Source organism: Sciurus vulgaris, assembly GCF_902686455.1.
Source record: "Sciurus vulgaris genome assembly, chromosome: 2".
Taxonomy (NCBI): domain Eukaryota; kingdom Metazoa; phylum Chordata; class Mammalia; order Rodentia; family Sciuridae; genus Sciurus; species Sciurus vulgaris.
Genome location: NC_136462.1, coordinates 3,204,456 through 3,222,719, shown reverse-complemented (window position 1 = coordinate 3,222,719; position 18,264 = coordinate 3,204,456). Strand labels below are relative to the sequence as shown.

At 48.0% G+C, this 18,264-nt stretch overlaps 1 protein-coding gene across 14 annotated transcripts in view; it reads left to right on the top strand.

Moving 5' to 3' along the window:
• KLC1 (kinesin light chain 1) overlaps positions 1-18,264 on the top strand; it is a 56,573-nt gene that overhangs the window by 19,936 nt on the left and 18,373 nt on the right. For all 14 annotated transcript variants that reach the window (XM_079130045.1, XM_079130043.1, XM_079130044.1 and 11 more), the window contains 11 exons: positions 3,568-3,829; positions 6,058-6,288; positions 8,933-9,011; positions 9,475-9,712; positions 11,188-11,275; positions 11,865-11,966; positions 14,142-14,315; positions 14,644-14,743; positions 16,566-16,615; positions 16,688-16,755; positions 18,071-18,179. In XM_079130045.1, the coding sequence (XP_078986171.1) occupies positions 3,569-3,829; positions 6,058-6,288; positions 8,933-9,011; positions 9,475-9,712; positions 11,188-11,275; positions 11,865-11,966; positions 14,142-14,315; positions 14,644-14,743; positions 16,566-16,615; positions 16,688-16,755; positions 18,071-18,179 (1,500 nt within the window). In that variant the 5' untranslated portion in view covers position 3,568. The remainder of the gene's footprint in view (positions 1-3,567; positions 3,830-6,057; positions 6,289-8,932; positions 9,012-9,474; positions 9,713-11,187; positions 11,276-11,864; positions 11,967-14,141; positions 14,316-14,643; positions 14,744-16,565; positions 16,616-16,687; positions 16,756-18,070; positions 18,180-18,264) is intronic.

Genomic DNA, 18,264 nt, shown 5'->3' with positions numbered 1-18,264 from the left:
CATTCATCTTGCCTCAGGCTCCCCAGTAGCTGGGGTTACAGATGGGGACAGGATTTCATCTTACATATGCAGTTTCCTTGGGTGGTTTCATTCATGAAGTGCATGACTCTTTTGCATCCCATGGACTCTAACATGGTTGGAAAAGACTCCACAAATTTGCTGGCCAGATGTTGGGCTTTTGATTTATATATGACATGTATGTGTATGTATGTGTATATATATATATGAATGTGATGTGTATTCCTATGTGCATTATCCATCACCCCTCTGGTGCTGGGATGGAACCCAGGACCTCATGCATGCCAGGCAGGTGCTCTACCACTGAGCCATACCCCAGCCCAGGTGTTGGGCTTCTAAGGAGAGGGAATGACTCTCAGGCCAGCCAGGGCTGAGGAAGCAAGCACAGCATATCTGATGTATTATTCCCAGGGTGTTATCACCTGACATCCTCTTTCCTTTCCTGAACTCTGTCCCCAAAACCCTCATCTCTCCTGGCTCTTGCCTTCAGAAGGCACCCCAAGCCCAGGACCTTGTGTGCTTGTTGGGCAGGTTCCTATGTTGTATCTCTGGTGGCCTCTCTCAGGTCTCTGCCTTGATTTTGCTTGCCCCTTGGTTCTTCTGTCTTAAGGCATGCTGTGTGATAAGGTTGGCTCTTCCTGTGGTGGGCTTGACCCCTGCCCCTCATCCTGCTGTGCTTCCCTGTCCGGTGACCATTCCCCAGCCTTTGGTGCTTAGTGTACTTGTTTGTGTATCTTGTACTAGCCAGCACATCACTGAGGGCAAGACCTTTGTCACTTTGTGTACTGCAGGGCTTAGTTTAGAGAAAGTTTTAGTAAAACACCTGCATCCTTTAATTTGGGAAAGATAAAACAATACATGTTGCATCACTTGGAAATAATATGTGAATACTTTGCTGCCAAGAATGGAGAAAGGGAGAGAAGAAGGCCTTGATTTTTATTTTCTTTCTCCAAGGAGATGAATCCTGGGGAACCCTTCCCTTTGCTGTAGGAACCTTAGAGGTGTCAGATAAGCATTTTAATCTACTGCAGTGTGATTTCATTGAAGGCTGATCCTAGCTGGATGTTGTGGCGCTTAGCTGTGATCCCAGTGACTTGGGAGACTGAGGTAGGAGGATCACAAGTTCAAGGCCAGCCTGGGCAATTTAGTGAGACCCTGTCTCAGAATTTTAAAAAGGGCCTGAGATGTAGCTCAGTGGTAGGGTACCCCTGGGTTTGATCCCCAGCACCAAAACCAGAACAAAACAAACAAAAAGCCCAACTGATTCTAACCTGCCTCCTATAATCATTTAGCACAGGCATGCCGTTTGGCAGCCGGGGAATGTACGCTGCGCAGGACAGATGGGCCCCTGCTCCTGGGAGCTGCCCCACAGCCCGGCAGTGTGCCCTAGCCCAGCCTGGTGCTTGGCTACAGTGGAGTTTGAGAGCCATATGCTGAGTAGATGTACACTAAAATTAATAACGGACCTTGTGCTGCTGGGCAGAGGGCTTGCCCTTGTTCCATCATTGTTCTCTGGGCTGTGAGTGGGAGGAGTGAGACTTCTAAATAGTCCTCTGGGTAGCCTCCCAGTGTCAAAAGGAATTGTCTTCTTATTTATTAAAAAAGAAATCATTTTTTCAGTGTGAAGTTGGTGGTGCAGAGGCTCACATGGTCCTGCTCTCGAATGCTTGTGGCTTACACCCCCAATTTGTGCATGCGTGGTCTGCATCTACTACTTCCCCTTCTTTCTTTTTTTTTTTTTTCCCCACATTTTTAAAAAAATTATTTTTATTGTACACAAATAGGATACATACTGTTTCTCTGTACTTGAAGTAAAGGCATACCATTTGTGTAGTCATACTTTTACATAGGATAATAGTGTTTGATTCATTATTTTTTCCTCCCCCCCACCCCTCTTTTCCCTCTATACAGTCCCTCCTTCCTCTGTTCACTCCCACCCCCCACTATGTGTCATCATCTGCTTATCAGGGAGATCATTTGTCCTTTGGTTTTTTGAGATTGGCTTATCTCACTTAGCACGATATTCTCCAATTTCATCCATTTGCCTGCAAATGCCATAATTTTATTATTCTTTATAGCTGAGTAATATTCCATTGTATACATATACCACAGTTTCTTTGTCCATTCATCAATTGAAGGACATCTAGGTTGGTTCCACAGTCTGGCTATGGTGAATTGAGCAGCTATGAACATTGATGTGGCTGCATCTCTGTAGTATGCTGATTTTAAGTCCTTTGGGTAGAGGCCAAGGAGTGGGATAGCTGGGTCAAATGGTGGTTTCATTCCAAGTTTTCTAAGGAATCTCCACACTGCTTTCCAGAGTGGCTGCACTAATTTACAACCCTACCAGCAATGTATGAGTGTGCCTTTTTCCCCACATCCTCACCAACACCTATTGTTGCTTGTATTCTTGATAACTGCCATTCTCATTGGGGTGAGATGGAATCTTAAAGTGGTTTTGATTTGATTTCTCTTATTACTAGAAATGTTGAACATTTTTTCATATATCTGTTGATTGTTTATAGATCTTCTTCTGTAAAGTGTCTGTTCATTTCCTTAGCCCATTTGTTGATTGGGTTATTTGTATTCTTGGTGTATCCCCTTCTTTCTTTCATCTGACTTCTGCCCATCCATCCATTTTCCAGATGGTGGCTGGGTCAGGAGCTGTCCTAGGTGCTGTGTGTTCCGTAGGGAATAAGACTCATGCACCAGGCAAGTGTTGTACCACTGAGCTGCACCCCAGCCTCCTCTCATTTGTAACAGTGTCTGTTCTGGGGCTGTAAGGTAGTTTGTGAGGACACCAAGATTTCAGAGATGGCAGGTGGCACAAAGTTACTGTCCTGGATGGATAATCTGACCCCTGTGCCACTTAATAGTGTGCAGAAATGGTCTTCATGTGACTTAGTTTTTAAAACTTTATTTTTGGATTTAAGACAGAAAAACTGAAGAAGACTGTAAAAGGCACTGTTACTCAGTGCCAGCAGTTACCAGCACTTGGCTAATTCCATTTCAGTGCCCCTTCCTTCTCTCTTTCTCACGGTGGAGGTGTGATGGCTGTACCAACATGGAGTCACTTCAGCCCCTCCCTGGGCTTTGTCCTCCTTGATCATGGCCACATGGACTGTCCTGCTGGGTGTTAGGCCTCCTGGTCTGGCCCTCTCTAGCCCTTCTAACTCCCCCTCATGCCTCTACTAGGTTTTCTTTCTTCTTTGACTGCATTTCATTGAGAAAATAAAGCTTGCAAACATTTAGAGAAAATATATTCATTGAAATTGTATGTTTTGGATGTTTTGCTGCTTTTAATCTTTGGCATTAATTTTATGGATGTTACTCATCCATAAAAAAGAATACAGACATAAAGCAGAAAAGTAACTTAATGGTTCTGCAAAAGCAAAACAGAAACAATATATAGTATTCAAGATCATAAATTGCAGATATGTATTATTTATCTATGAAATGTAATGTAAAAGTTTTTGCAAATGTTTACTTTTTAATGCTATAACAGAAGTGAAGCCTATAACAAGGTGTTTGATTCTCCTTTTTCTCTAGAATGTATGACAACATGTCCACAATGGTGTACATAAAGGAAGACAAGTTGGAGAAGCTTACCCAGGATGAGATCATCTCCAAGACCAAGCAAGTAATTCAGGGGCTGGAGGCTTTGAAGAATGAGCACAACTCCATTTTGCAGAGTTTGCTGGAGACACTGAAGTGTCTGAAGAAAGATGATGAGAGCAACCTGGTGGAGGAGAAATCCAATATGATACGGAAGTCACTAGAGATGCTGGAGCTTGGCCTGAGTGAGGCACAGGTGGGCATGAGAGCCAGTTGACGTGAATATGGACTTCATGGTTTGGAAAAGTGGAATCTTAAAATAGGTAGTTTAACTCAAAGAGAAGATGCCTGTAGAATAATAGATATCTACTTGTGTTGGGGTGTGTCTGTTATATAAATGAAAACTCATTTTGGCATACCTGAATTTTACAGAGAAGTATCCCTATGTATCACTTAGGATTTGATTTGGTCCCCTGTGTCCAACAACAACAGCTTAAGCCACAAAGTCATGGGTGAAATGAGCACCAGGTGGGCTGCCCTGGGTAGTTTCTGCAGCTTCCTGGGTGGTCAGAAGGCACACTGGTGCTGCTGCCACCTGCTGCACTGCGTGCTGGCAGCCTGTTTCAGGAAGTAGGTGGAGCCCAGAGGCAGCCACATGATCGTGTGCAAAGACAACAGAAGTGAAAGGAGGGGTGTGCCTCCTCCCTCGAGGCTTCCCCTTGAAGTGTGTGCAACACTGCTCACTGGCTGTCCTGGGTGTGAGGGGCTGGGGAATGTTGTCTTGCCTGCTCACAGTTCAGGTGCATAAACCCAAAGAGCTGAGGGAGAGTAGACTTGGCCAATAGCCGCAGGCTCTGCAGTAGCCAGGCCAGATTGCTTTATGTGTCTGACTAAAGGTCTGTTTCTGTCATGTGCCTCATAGACATGAAAACACTGGAAATGTCTTGGCTGCTTCCCTACCCCTGACAACTTCTGGCTCTGCCAGCAGACCCAAGGGTAAAGTCAGTACACCGAAACTTGGCCTTTCTCTCAACTTTTTGTGTGTCAGTTCTTCTTTTCTAAAAACCCCAATTGTAGATCCCACCCAGTTATAGATGCTTGTTGTACACCTTCAACTTTGGATTTTGTGACCCTGTCATTTCCCAAGTTCTGTTGTTGAAAGACAATGTGAATATGAACTTCCTTTTTCAGTTTGGTAGATGGTAGGTTTTTTTAAAAAAAAAAGGAAGGAGGAAGCTGGGCACAGTGCCTCACACCTGTGATTTCAGCAACTTAGGAGCCTGAAGTGGGAGGATCACAATTTTGAGGCCAGACTCAGCAACTTAGTGAGACCCTGTCTCAAAATAAAAATAAGAGCTGGGGATGTGACTCAGTGATAGAATGTCCCTGAGTTCAGTCCTCTGTACCAGGGTGGCATGAAGTAAAAGCCCACCTTCTGGAGTTTTGAATGAGTGAATAAATGAATTTACTGGGAATTAAATTAAGGCACTTTACCACTAAGCTGCATCCCCAGTCTTTTTCATTATGTTTAGATTTTGGGACAGAGTCTCACCAAGTTGCTGAGGCTGGCTGCAAACTTGGAATCCTCCCACCTCAGCTTCCTGAGTTGCTGGAATCGTAGGTGTGTGCCCACGCCTGGCGAGTTCAGTCACAGACCTAGAAGTGTGGTAATGCCGTTACTGTGCTAACAAAGGAGCAGGCAGACGCCGGATCCACAGAGGCACCAGGCCGGTGGACTCCTTGCTTCTTTTTCCTCCCTGCATTGGTACTGAGGATTGAACCAGAGGTGTTCAACCACTGAGCCATATCCCCATCCCTTTTAGTTTTTATTTTGAGACAGGGTCTTGCTGAGTTGCCCAGTCTGGCCTTGAATTTGTGATCCTTCTGCCTCAGCCTCCCAAGTGACTGGGATCACAGGTGTGCACCACTGTGCCTGGATCCCCACCCTTTTCTGCCTTTATGTTTCTTGTAGCTTGCTCAGAACAACCTTAGGCAGGTCTGCCCCAGATGCCAATGAGCATACTGTGGGCAGAGCGTGGAGCAGCCAGCAGATTGTGCAGCAAACATAGCTAGTGGACGTGTCAGTGCCTGCTGATGCTTTGTGGCAGCTAGAGACTCTTCCCTTATGTGGAGGGAAGTCTAATCCCCCTCCCCGATTCTACCACCAGCCCCTTGCCTACCCGTGCTTGGCACAGGTGCTCTCATGTGGAAGGGGCCTATGCAGAGGTGCACTGCCGCTGAGCACGGAGAGTAGATGTACCCATGCTAATCACCTTGAGGTGCTTGCACATAGGAAGAACTGGTGTGTTTTGTGGCTGCTCTGAGCACACGATACTTTGCACAGACCCTGGAGTGTGGTCTGTGGCTGAATCACATGTGCCATGAAAGAGATGCTGCGGGTGTCACCTAGAGCTGCTCTCAGACGCTCACGTGGGTAGGAGGGGCTCTTGTTGCATGTCATCCTGTAGCATGTCTTCTGTCCAGGTTATGATGGCCTTGTCAAATCACCTGAATGCTGTTGAGTCAGAGAAACAGAAACTGCGTGCGCAAGTTCGTCGTCTGTGCCAGGAGAATCAGTGGCTGCGGGACGAGCTGGCCAACACACAGCAGAAGTTACAGAAGAGTGAGCAGTCTGTGGCTCAGCTGGAAGAAGAAAAGAAACACCTGGAATTTATGAACCAGCTCAAGAAGTATGACGACGACATTTCCCCCTCGGTGAGCGGCTCTGTCATGAAATGCTGCTGACCTGCACCACAGCTGGGGGCTGTGAATGGAGGCCCAGCGAGAGTGGACGCTCTGTGCGTCTTTCACGTGTGTTTTTAGAACAGTGACTGGAAGGTGTAAAGGTGTTTTGTAAATGCAAGGCCTCATATCACCAAGTTCTCCACCAGCTCCAATGCTCCTGATCTTCCCTGCCCTCTCGGGCTGGCCTCTGTACCCACTGGCTGCTGGGTCAGCAGGGCCAGTACTACCATCCGAAACCTAACTCTGGGCTTGCCCTTGAACTTGTCCTTGATGCCCTCCCAGGACACTGCCTGGTCTTCCTGCTGCCTTTCTCCTATTTCCTCGGCCTCCCTGGCCAGCTCACCTCTCCCTTCCTGGAACATCTGGGTGCCCCAAGGGTCTTATTGTTTCTTTTTCTGTTGGCTCTCTTTGAATGTTCTTTGGGTGTTCATCCTACTCTCGGTTATTCTTCTTCCACCATTTATTTCTGATTCAGATAGCTTCTTTTTTATTTTGGAATAATTTTAGATTGAGAGAAAAGGTTGAAAAGACAGTGAAGAGAATTCCCATATCCCCTTCACTCAGTTCTCCCCAATGTTGACATCTTACATGATCATACATTTTTCAAAACTAAGAAGTTAACATAGATACATAAGTTTTGATTGACCACAGACTTTATTGGGATATTGTCAGTCCTTCCATTAGTGGTCCTTTTCTATTTCAGGATCCAACCTCCAGGATTCCATGGAGCATTTAGAACTGGGTTTTCTTCTATGCTTCCATGATGCCAGACATGTTCACATGCATTATCAGTATACCAATGAGTTCCATATGGTGTTCCTAGTTGGAACCCCCATCCTAAGGCCTCTGTGTGGAACACAAGCAAACCTTCACTTGCCCTCTGCTTGGGTCACCATAGTGAAATACCACAGGAGGCTGGAATCTGAGGTCAGAGTGCCAACAGGATTGTTCTGGTGAGGGCTCTCTTCCTGGCTCGCAGATGGCTACCTTCTTGCTGTGCCCCCACATGGTGGTGTGAGGAGAGCGTGTGCTGGTGAACTCACTGGGCCTCTTCTCATGAGGACGTGAGGAGTGTATCACAAGTCCCCTGAGGGAAGTAGTTGAGGTGGTAACACTCTGATTGATGAGGCTCCCCTGTCCCCTTTAGGTCTCCTCGGTCAAGGCGCAACCAGATGTTTCGATTTAGATTGCTGTGGGCATAAGTACATGGTGTGAGCCAGTGATTGCCCTGCAGTACTGCAGAGTGTTGAGAAGGGGACTTTATTTTGAAAAAACTCAGACTTGGAGAAGATGTGTTTGGAGCTGATTCTGATGAGCTGTTCCTTCTGAACCGCTGGAGTGGGAGACAGGCACCTTATGGCGCTGCCCCTTGCTGTTGCTGGGCACGGCTCCCTAGTGAGGGTATTCTCCTGTGAAAGCCTAGGCCCAGGGCAGATTCAGTGCTTGAACCTGACTGGGCACCTTGTCCCCTCTGCAGCCTGATGTCTCTCTGCTGGTGTCTCGGCAGTGTCCTTCCTGGCGTGTTCTCACTGCATCCTGGGTCCAGTTTGGGACTGCATGCTGCACACCCTTGTCTCCACTTTTCAGCTCTCTTTCATCTGCAGCAGCCCTCAGTCATTCTGTCTTTTTAAAGAAAACATTTTAGTCGTAGATGGACATAATACCTTTATTTTTATGTGGTGCTGAGGATGGAACCCAGTGTCCCATATGCAGGAGGCAAGTGCTCCACTGCTGAGCTACACCCCCAGCCCCATTCTCTGTCTTCAGTGACCTTGGTGTCTTGAGAGTGCAAGCCAGCCACTTCAACCATCATTTCTCAGTTTGGGTCTGTGTTGTGTTTGGATTCTGCACTCCAAGAGGCTCACTCTAAAAGTGACGTGAATACCAAGCTTCCCCTCCCGGCACCAGTGTCCATGTGCCCCATGACTGCTGACTTCTTACCTGGGCAAGGCGCTGTCCGTTTCCTGCTCCGGGCTGTACTAGGGCTTGCACTATGCAGTGGTCTGTGGGGAAGTAGTCACAGGATGAACTGGTAGCTCCCACCTGTTCTCTGGGCTTCTGCAATGGAGCCGTGGTGGGTAAGAGCAGGGAGTTCAGCTGATCCTTTCTGTGGCAGTCAGAAGTGCTCCACAGTAGTCTGTTTGCAAATAAGATTTTGTTTTGAGCAAACCCTGCTCTTCTTTGCTGAAGCCTCCTCAGAACACAGGTGAAGAATTGAAGGCAGAGGAGTGTAGTAGTCTGTCTTGTCAAACCCTGGCCTGCATGTAAGTGTTCTGACGTCGAGTCTCGCAAGCACTTTGTCTGTTGAACCAATGGGTGAGCCACATGACCAGTGACCCTACACGTGAGCATAAACACTGATTATCTTTTTTTTTTTTTTTTAATGTTTTTTTAGATGTTGATAGACCTTTATTTTATTCATTTATTTATATGTGGTGCTGAGAATTGAACCCAGTGCCTCACGCATGCTAGGCAAGTGCTGTACCAGAGCCATAACCCCAGCTCCACTGATGATCTTTCCTAAGATTTTTCAGTTAAAGTGAGTTTTATGTTACAGATTTTCAGGCAGGATGTGTACTGCTGTAGAATGAAAGATGCTGTGGATCTCTTGTAGGAGGACAAGGACACCGATTCTGCCAAAGAACCCCTGGATGATCTCTTCCCAAATGATGAGGACGAGCCAGTCCAAGGAAGTGAGTGGCGAGTGGGTGGTTCATCATGTATTGTAGTGGAATCGGCTTTTTCTCTGAGGGTGCTCCTGACAGTTAGTGGGAGCCATAGCACAGAAGCCCCAGCACAGTGGAATTGTCCTTGTCCCCCAAGGATGTTTGTGTGGGCTATGGTGGTGCATAGGCCAAACCCTGAGAACCAGGTGTGCACTTGCAGCACAGATGTGGCCTGGGGGTCCTTGCAGATAGAAGAGGTTGGAGTTATTTCTTCCTGTTAGTTTCATACCCAGGAAGTCTGATGGCATTGGCAGCAGACAGGGTACCCTCCCTCTCAGACTGAGCTGCTTCCCCATCTTGCCCAGGGAATATTTGCAGGTTAAACTGGCATAGTGCTGACTTGAATCAGAGCTGGTGGAAAGATGTCAAACCAACGGTCCCTGTGTGTAGCTGTCCTGCCAACCCTCTGAAGTGTGCTTTCTCTGTGCAGTCCAGCAGCAGCATAGCAGTGCCGCTGCTGCTGCCCAGCAGGGTGGCTACGAGATCCCGGCAAGGCTGCGCACACTCCACAACTTGGTGATCCAGTATGCCTCGCAGGGGCGCTATGAGGTGGCGGTGCCGCTCTGCAAGCAGGCCCTGGAGGATCTGGAGAAGACTTCAGGCCACGACCATCCTGATGTGGCCACCATGCTCAACATCCTGGCTCTGGTGTACAGGCTAGTCCTTAGGTTTTTATGCTGAATTGTACTAGAGACAGCTTTTTTATGGTACTGGGGATTGAATCCAGTGGCACTTAACCACTAAGCCACATCCCTAGCCCTTTCTATTTTTTATTTTGAGACAGAGTCTCACTAAGTTGCTTAGTGCTTCACTAAGTTGCTGAAGCTGGCCTCAAACTTGGAATCCTCCTGTCTCAGCCTTCCAAGCTACTGGGATTATAGGCATATGCCACCATACCTGGCTGGAGACAACTTTTTTACCAGCTTGCCCCTTAAAATACATTTTATAAATTTGTGTGAGTTACTTTCCAATCTCCTTTCCATCTGCTTCTCTTCAAGTAACCAGGGGTTAAATTCAAAATATTTAGCCAACTCTGTGGCAAGGATCTCACTAAGCTGGAGTATATATTGTCAGTATGCCAGTATCCACGTGGGTCAGCCTTTTTTTTTTTTTTTTTTTTTTTTTTTTTTTTTTTGGTGGTGGCCTGGTACACAGTGCACACTGGGCAAGCACTCTGCCACTGTGTCACACCCTAGCCCTTTTTTAATTTTTAATTTTGAGTCGGGTCTCACTCAACATCCCAGCCTGGCCTTGAATTTAAGGTCCCCTTGCTTTAGCCTCCCTACATAGCTGGGATTGCAGGGGCACAGCCCTGCGCCCAGGTTTAGAGTAAATTCCTGAGGCAGGCTAGCAGTGATCTATGATGGTTCTGGGAGCTGCTGCTGAGCCGCTCTCCAGAGCTGTGCACTCCTGCTACCACACCCCCTCTGGGTAGTGCTAGTCATCTTTTTGTTTTAATTAGTATTTCTTTGAGTCATGTGTATCTGCCTGAGAATTTCTGCTTATCTTGCCCATTTTTCTTAGGATTTTAATGCTGCCTTTATTTTCATTTTGCATCTGAATTTCTGGTGGGCTCCCCAAGTCCCAGTATGCTTGGCCCTGCTCCCAGAGCTCCTAACCAAGCTGGTCTGGGTGGGTCTGGCCTTCAGACAAGCTCCAGCTATTGATGCTGCTGGTGGGCCTGGCTCGGATGTTGGAGTCCATTCCTTTTGATGCCAAATGCGAGCTCTTCCCTCCCTTTCTAGGCTACCTCTGGTGTTCTGTGTGGGGCAGCTGGCACATGCCGCACAGTAGGGTGGTAGCTGTGTTATCCCTGTGGGCAGGTGTGAACCAGAGCTCACCTCACCCAGGTGCATGAGCTGACAGATTTCCTTCCAGTTCTTTTCTGTCACAGGTAGATTAAGAAAATATTAATAAAAAAAAAAAAAATATATATATATGTGTATATATATATATTTGGAGCTTAATTTTATATAGTTCCAAAATTGCATTTAAAAGGAGTGAAGGAGTTAGGAGGCTGGGTGTAGCTGGTAGAACATGTGTGTGGCATGCATGAGGCACTCTGGTAGGTGGGTGGGTAGTAGGTTGATATGTGGGTTTAGTTACTCACACTGTAACACTTAACTATGTGATTTTGATTTAGGGATCAGAACAAATACAAAGATGCAGCCAATCTGCTGAATGATGCTTTGGCCATCCGTGAGAAGACACTGGGCAAGGATCACCCCGCGGTTTGTATATCTGATTCTTTGGATCTTTTTACACTTTTTTTTGGCCCAGTGTGATTTTTGTCCAGCTCACCCAGTGTCACACTCAACAGGGAGGGCTGAGAGCCGCTTCCCAGATGCACAGGTAGGGCTCTGCCCCGTGGCAGGGCAAGCTCTGGTGCTCACGTGCCAGTCACTCCTGATTTGTAGATCACTGCCCCCCACCTGGCTTACCAGCCATACTCTCTGATCCTAAATCAAATTGCATGTCCTCTTCCAGATTTGTTTCTCAAGAATCTGTTTTATCTTTTTATTAAATTCTGGTCAGATTTGCAGAGATCTGTTTGGTTGACTTTGTAGCTTCCAAGGAAATTAAAAAAAAATTAAGATCAAGTTGATGTTGATTTGTTTAATCTTAGAACTGTGTTCTGCACTGTGTATTGTGAGTGGTATGATCTCTCCTGAGCGAATCACTGTTCTCTTGCCCCGAAGTCACATTTCCACGCAGTGATGAGTGCTTTGCCGCGGTGTGGAGAGTGCCTGGGTCTGGCTGGGGTGTGTGGCTGCTGCTCTTGACATCTCTTATGGTCCTTGTGGCCTCCTGTGTTGGCAGGTGGCTGCGACCCTGAACAACCTTGCTGTGCTGTATGGTAAACGAGGGAAGTACAAAGAGGCTGAGCCATTGTGTAAGAGGGCCCTGGAGATCAGAGAAAAGGTGCGAAACAACCAAGAACTCATGGTTTGAAAGGATTTTTGTTTCAAATTTTGAGAAATGAGCACTGTGATAAGTCATTACTCATCATTTACTGAAAATGACTAGTTTATAAGGGTCGATAAGCTGGGCGTGGTGGTGCACATCTATAGCCCAACACTTGGGAGGCTGAGGCAGGAGGATCCCTTGAGCCCAGGATTTCAAGACCTGCCTGGGCAACATAGTAAGCTCCCCTCTCAAAAAAAAAATAAATAAAAAGACAACCCCCCAGCGGAGTTCAGTGGGCGCAGTTAGTGTGTGAGGCCCTTTTAGGCGAGTGTTCAGGATGGTACTGTCCTGAGTAGCCCAGAGACAAGGGGCCCCTGAGCTGCACTGGACAGTGCTCATGCTTCTCAGTAAGTTCACCACGTTCCTCGCACAGCTTTAAAGGTAGAGTGATTATTAGGACTGAAGACCAACTCAGAGCTATAGGCCAGATCAGCGTTGGGGGTATTTATTAGTGACTGCTCCAGCTGGGTGTGGTGGTACACATCTGTAGCCCCAGCAACTCAGGAGGGTGAGACAGGAGGTTCACAAGTTCATGGCCAACCTGGGCAACTTTGATCCTTTTCTCAAAATAAAAATTAAAAAAAAAAAAAAAGAGCTGGCAGTGTAGCTTAGTGGTAGCATGCCCCTGGATTCAGTCCCCACCACCACACATACACACAAAACCCCAAACCAAAACCAACCAACCAACCAAACAACAAATAGAAACTAAAACTACAACTGATGCAGCTCTATGTGAGTGCCTCCAGATGCCACCAAGTCTGGTGTTAGGTCTGTCCTGGGTGTGTGCCTAAGAGTAATAACTTATGTTGGCATTTTTTGTGGTTGTTTATCAGTGATACTAAGAGATTGATCACTTGATTTTGAGACATATGGCAAGGTATTTGGGGAGAAAATGAAAGTGGGCTCATTGCTAGGTTGGATAGGTAATATTTTATCATGCTGTCATCTGCATGGTACTTCCAAAAGAAAATGGTCAGTTGAGTTGGCCATGGTTCACATCAGAGCACACAGAGGCAGCAAGGATCGTGAGCTCTAAAAAATGATCTGCCAATTGAGCCAGGCATGGAGTGCACACCTGTAGTCCCAGCCGCACAAGAGGCTGAAGTGGGAGGCTCACTTGAGCTGATGAGTTATGGGACTGACCTGGGCAACATAGTGAGACCCTGTCTCAAAAAAGAAAAGATCTGCCAAGTTTATTCAGATATTTACTCTGATTCATTTAGACCCCCTGGCTTGGTTAGCATCCCTGCCTGGTTGCACAGTCCACCAGTTAGACCTGGGGACCAGTGACCTGTCAGTTGCAGGTCGAGCAGTAGGAGAGGAGCAGGCAGACCTCTAATCTCAGGGCTGGCAGGGCACTGGGCATGGCTTTCCAGAGGAAGTCGATATTTGAGCTGAATTTTGGATAGCTGAGTTCAGTTTCCTGGGCAGGGAGAGGTAGGGGGTGTGAAGGATGCAGGGCAGTGTGCTGTCTGGGGACTGCATGCCTGAGGCACAGAGCGTAGGACAACACTATCAAGATTCAGGGGGCCACAGGGCTTGTCTTCATCATCTTTAGCCAGGGTCCTGCACTGTGCTGGTGGATAGGGTGGAAGGTGTGCACTCCTGGGCTGTGTCTCCCTGAATGGGTCTGGCAATAAAGGATGAGGACAGGGTTTTGGGTCATGCGACTCACCAGGGAGAGGAGAACGACCTGGTGAAGTGCTCAGGAGAGAGGGATGGGGTGAAGGCTCCTGGGCCTTGGTTGTGGGGTCCCTTCTGGGTACTGAAGAGGGCCCTGGAGGGTGAGTCATGGCAGCAGGGAGGCTGGAGAAGAGGGCCCCAAGCAGCAGGGACAGCGTTTGGGCTCAGATGACACACGCTTTCCTGAAGCCCTGGTCTCTTTCTTCGTGGTATGGTGGGTAGTAATGGTGCCTGCCCCGAGGCTTGTCACAGAAAGTGAGCACTCGAAAGTAGCCCAGGAAAATCAGCACAGTTCCTTCTCACCTTCTGGTTATTTTTTTTATCTGGCATGGGAGCCATTTAAGTCTGGATGTGGAACACAGCGTATTTATGACTTAAAGGGTCGGTCTTTCTGACAGGAGGGTGTGACACAGCTAATGTTTCCAATGCACCATTCTCTATTCCCAGGTTCTGGGAAAGGATCACCCTGATGTTGCCAAGCAGTTAAATAACCTGGCCTTACTGTGCCAGAACCAGGGCAAGTATGAAGAAGTAGAATATTATTACCAGAGAGCCCTGGAGATCTACCAGACAAAACTGGGACCCGATGACCCAAATGTGGCCAAGACAAAAAACAACCTGGTATGTTACAGATGTGGTGGGGATGTTTTGCACACCTGTGATCCCAGCTACTCAGAGGTGGAGGCAAGAGGATTACAAGTTCAAGGCCAGCTGGGGAATTTGGCAAGACCCCATCTCAAAATAAGGACAAATTAAAATTAAAAAAATAAATAAAAAAAAATGTGCTAGGGTGTAGCTCAATGGTGGAACACTTGCTTAGCATGTTCAGAGACCTTGGTTCAACTCCTAGTCCTGAAAATAAAACAATCCAAATGTTTTGTTATTTCACCTGTGGATGAAAATGTTTGTTTTATTTGTGTGTGAAGAACACTAAATATTTTATTTTAAGGCATCCTGCTACCTGAAACAAGGAAAATTCAAGCAAGCAGAAACATTGTACAAAGAGATTCTCACTCGTGCACATGAACGGGAATTTGGTTCTGTGGATGGTAAGCAGTAGCTTCGCGTATGTTAAGAAGTGTGATTTCCAATTTGTCTGTACCCCCATTCTCCCAGTATTTTTGAAATAGAAGTTACTTTGAATCTCATGGTTTTCTGAATGAGGAGATGGCATGGCACATTCAAGTGTCCATTCACTTCTTTGCTTGTTCATGTGTCCATTATTTGGCAAGTGTGGTGAGCGCCCTGCATGTGCTGTGCTGGGCTTCCTTGGTAGCTCTGGGAGGACCCTCCCTGCCGAGGAGCTCGGGGCCACCTGTTCCTCAAATCTTCCCTTGCTGCTGCTCAAGTCTGCTTGCTTCAGCCTCAGCCTGTACTCACTAGCTTGGAGTACCTTGCTACAGCCTCCATTCTGTCTAGGGCAACTGTGTGACCCCAAGCAACCCTGCCTGTCAGAGGTGTACCTACCAGTTGTCTGTCTCGAAGAGCCAGGCCACATCTCCTGTATACGCCTTCAAGTTTTGTAAATGCTGAATACACAGTTGTGGAGCAAATATTTTACTGAATTTAAACTGTTCAGTTAAAAATAATTGTTAGTTTTCCTTCACTGGGTGTTACCACAGGCTTCGGGATAGGGCCAGTTGGTGGTGGTGTGCAGGAGGCCTTAGAATGTTGTTCATTGATGCACATATGTTCTTTTTTGTCCACTGAGGCATTTCATTTGTGCGAATGTGTTGCATCCTAGAAAAAGAATTTCAGGATTTCCCCTCTGCATGGCATGGGAATAGGTGGTTCTGCTGTTACCTGGGTCTCTGTGTCACATCCGGGGCCTGTCACTCCATGGTGTAACTTGCCTGGACTTCCCCCCACCGGTTCCCCAGCCTTCCTGGTGGCTCATGTCAGACTGGGGAGTTGACCTGCCTCCTGGCCATAGCAAGGCACAGGCTGATGGTGCTGAGTGTGGGCCTGAGCAGTGTTCTGGGGTTTCAGCAGGATGTGGGTGTGGCTATGTGGGGCAGCCGCCAAAAGCGGTTACTTTTTCCTTTTACAGATTTTTTTTTAGCAAACACTTTGGAAACATTTGCCCAGAATGTACTTTGTTTTTCTGCTAGTGAGTGGAGTGGTCAGTCTGCTGTTGAGGCTGGAGTAGGCCTGGGGTTTGCTGGTCTGGTGCAGCCATGTGGCAGGGTTGGCTGCCCCACTTGCCTGGAGTGTCACAGTTCACAGGGAACATTCTGACTTGCCTGCCACAGAAGTACCAGGCTACCTCCTGGTGCTCCTTTTCAAAAGTTCCCCTGAAGTGGACTGATTCCTTGGGATTTGCTGTGTGCTACCTGCTCACGATAGTAACGGACAGTGTAGTTAGTCGGGCTCAAGTTTAAAGCAGTTTTCTTTACTGGATTTATCCTGCATGCAAATGATAAAACACAAGACAGAAAGGCCTTTTCATAAGCCTCGTTGTTAAGGTCCTTCTTTCATTTGTGGTGTGGGTCCATTGTCCAGTGGAGGTATTCTTGTTCTGAGCAGTTAGGACTTTGAAGGAATATTGGTTTATTCTTTTCTGCTTTTGCTCCCAAACTCTTCTACCCTTTCTCAGTCTTGGTGTAATGTGAGGTGCTCAGATTCCAAGTGCTTCCAGTATGAGGCAGGCCTGCATCTGTAGGGTTGTTGGCCAGGCGCTTGCCCTGCAGCTTCTGCTCTTGCGGCTGCAGGGCTTGATGAGAGCAGCCTTCTCCACCAGCATGAACTTGACATGTCCAAGGAGCAAGAACGGGAAGGAGCACACAAAACCTTGCAGTCACTGAGACTTAGCAAGTTCTGCTCACTGGGCTCTTGCTTTGCGACTTACAGAATGTCATTCTTCTTTCCTAGATGAAAACAAGCCCATCTGGATGCACGCTGAGGAGAGGGAGGAGTGCAAAGTAAGGCTGGCGGAGTGGAGGGGTGTGGTGCTCGGCCCTCACGGCCTTCACGTTGACTCTCTTACTGTTTAGGGAAAGCAGAAGGACGGGACGTCTTTTGGAGAGTATGGAGGCTGGTACAAAGCCTGCAAAGTTGACAGGTGGGTCTGGTCAGCTGGCAAACTGAGATACAGAGGGGCGCTGCAGCTTGGGATGGACAGTGGGGATGTCCCCAGTGTCACATAGTCCTGAATTTCCCCAGTTCCAGTCAAGATCCCACTGTCTCTGCCAGTGGACCATTTGCACACACACAGCCTGCTGCAGTAGCGTGGGTCTGCCCATCGCTGCTCTGTGAAGGACAACCACCTAGTGGGAGGAAGTGCGGGACTTAAATGAGGAGAACCGAGGCAGCCTCACAGCTCTCAGGGTGGACGTGCAGTGGACTCGGAAGGCCCGCACTCAGCAAGCCCTCCCCAGCTGCTTGGGTGTGCTGACGCACTCGCTCTGCCTTTGCAGCTCGGGGGTGATTGTGTGCTCCTGATCCTGTGTCACCTGCACTCATGTGCTGCAGGGTTGTCACAGCCCGCCAGAACAGTGTACCTCGTCTGCTTCTGTTTCCGTCTGAACTTTCTCCTCCTCGAAGAATCGCTCCCCTCTTGTCCTGTTTCTTCAGGAAGCCTGCTGGAGCTGCCCTCCCTGAGCTCCCTGCAGCCCCTCCCACGATGCATGATGAGCACATCTCCTCTTCTCCCCTCTGTGCACTTGTCTCACAGCCATGGGAGTGGTTTATTTCTATACCTGAAAGACCTGTCAGTGGTGAGAGAAAAACACCTCTCACAGTGCTCATCTGTACTGAAGTGCTGTGGGGTTTGTTAGACATTAGTAGACTTTCCTGTCAGGAGTCCAGCCACACTCCATCCTGTCTGCAGGCTGCCCTTACTTCCTTAACTCACAAATGTCACCAGCTGTTGAGGCTCTGGTGAAATGGGAGGTTGTGATTGGCAACATGGCGACCTGCCCTCACTCTTGCCCAGCACAAGCCAAGCTCTCTCTCCAGGAACCTGTGCTGACCCCTGCGTATGCCAGCTACATGCTTCTGTGGTGGCCAGGGGGCCATCAGTGGCTAGGCCCTGGATGGATGCAGTGTCTGCCTGCTATGAGCTTTTGCCGGAAGTGACAGGGTCTGACAGCGCTGGCAGCAGGTCTGCTTGGGCAGTGAGCACTCTTTAGAACATTGCAGTTGAAGGAAAAACAGGTCCCGTGGCACCCCTGTGAGAGAACTCTGTGTGATCCTGCTGCACTCTGCCCAGGGCACTGACAGTGAAGCAGGGTGCACAGTGGGGAAGGAAGCAGGGAGAACATGGCAGCACAGTGTCACACAGCACAGCTCCCACAGACCTCCAGGTTGCCTGCCTTTGACGGTGGCTGCCTGAGATGTGTCCTTAATGGTGCTGCATGTTGTATGTGTTTTTATAGCCCAACTGTTACAACTACTTTGAAAAACCTTGGAGCACTTTACCGACGTCAAGGGAAATTTGAAGCTGCAGAGACATTAGAAGAAGCCGCCATGAGGTCTCGTAAGCAGGTGGGTCATCTGGTCATCAAGAGGAACGACGTACTGACAGGCTGTGTCAGTGAGCCTTGAGACCTTCAGCCCTGAAGGACAAATG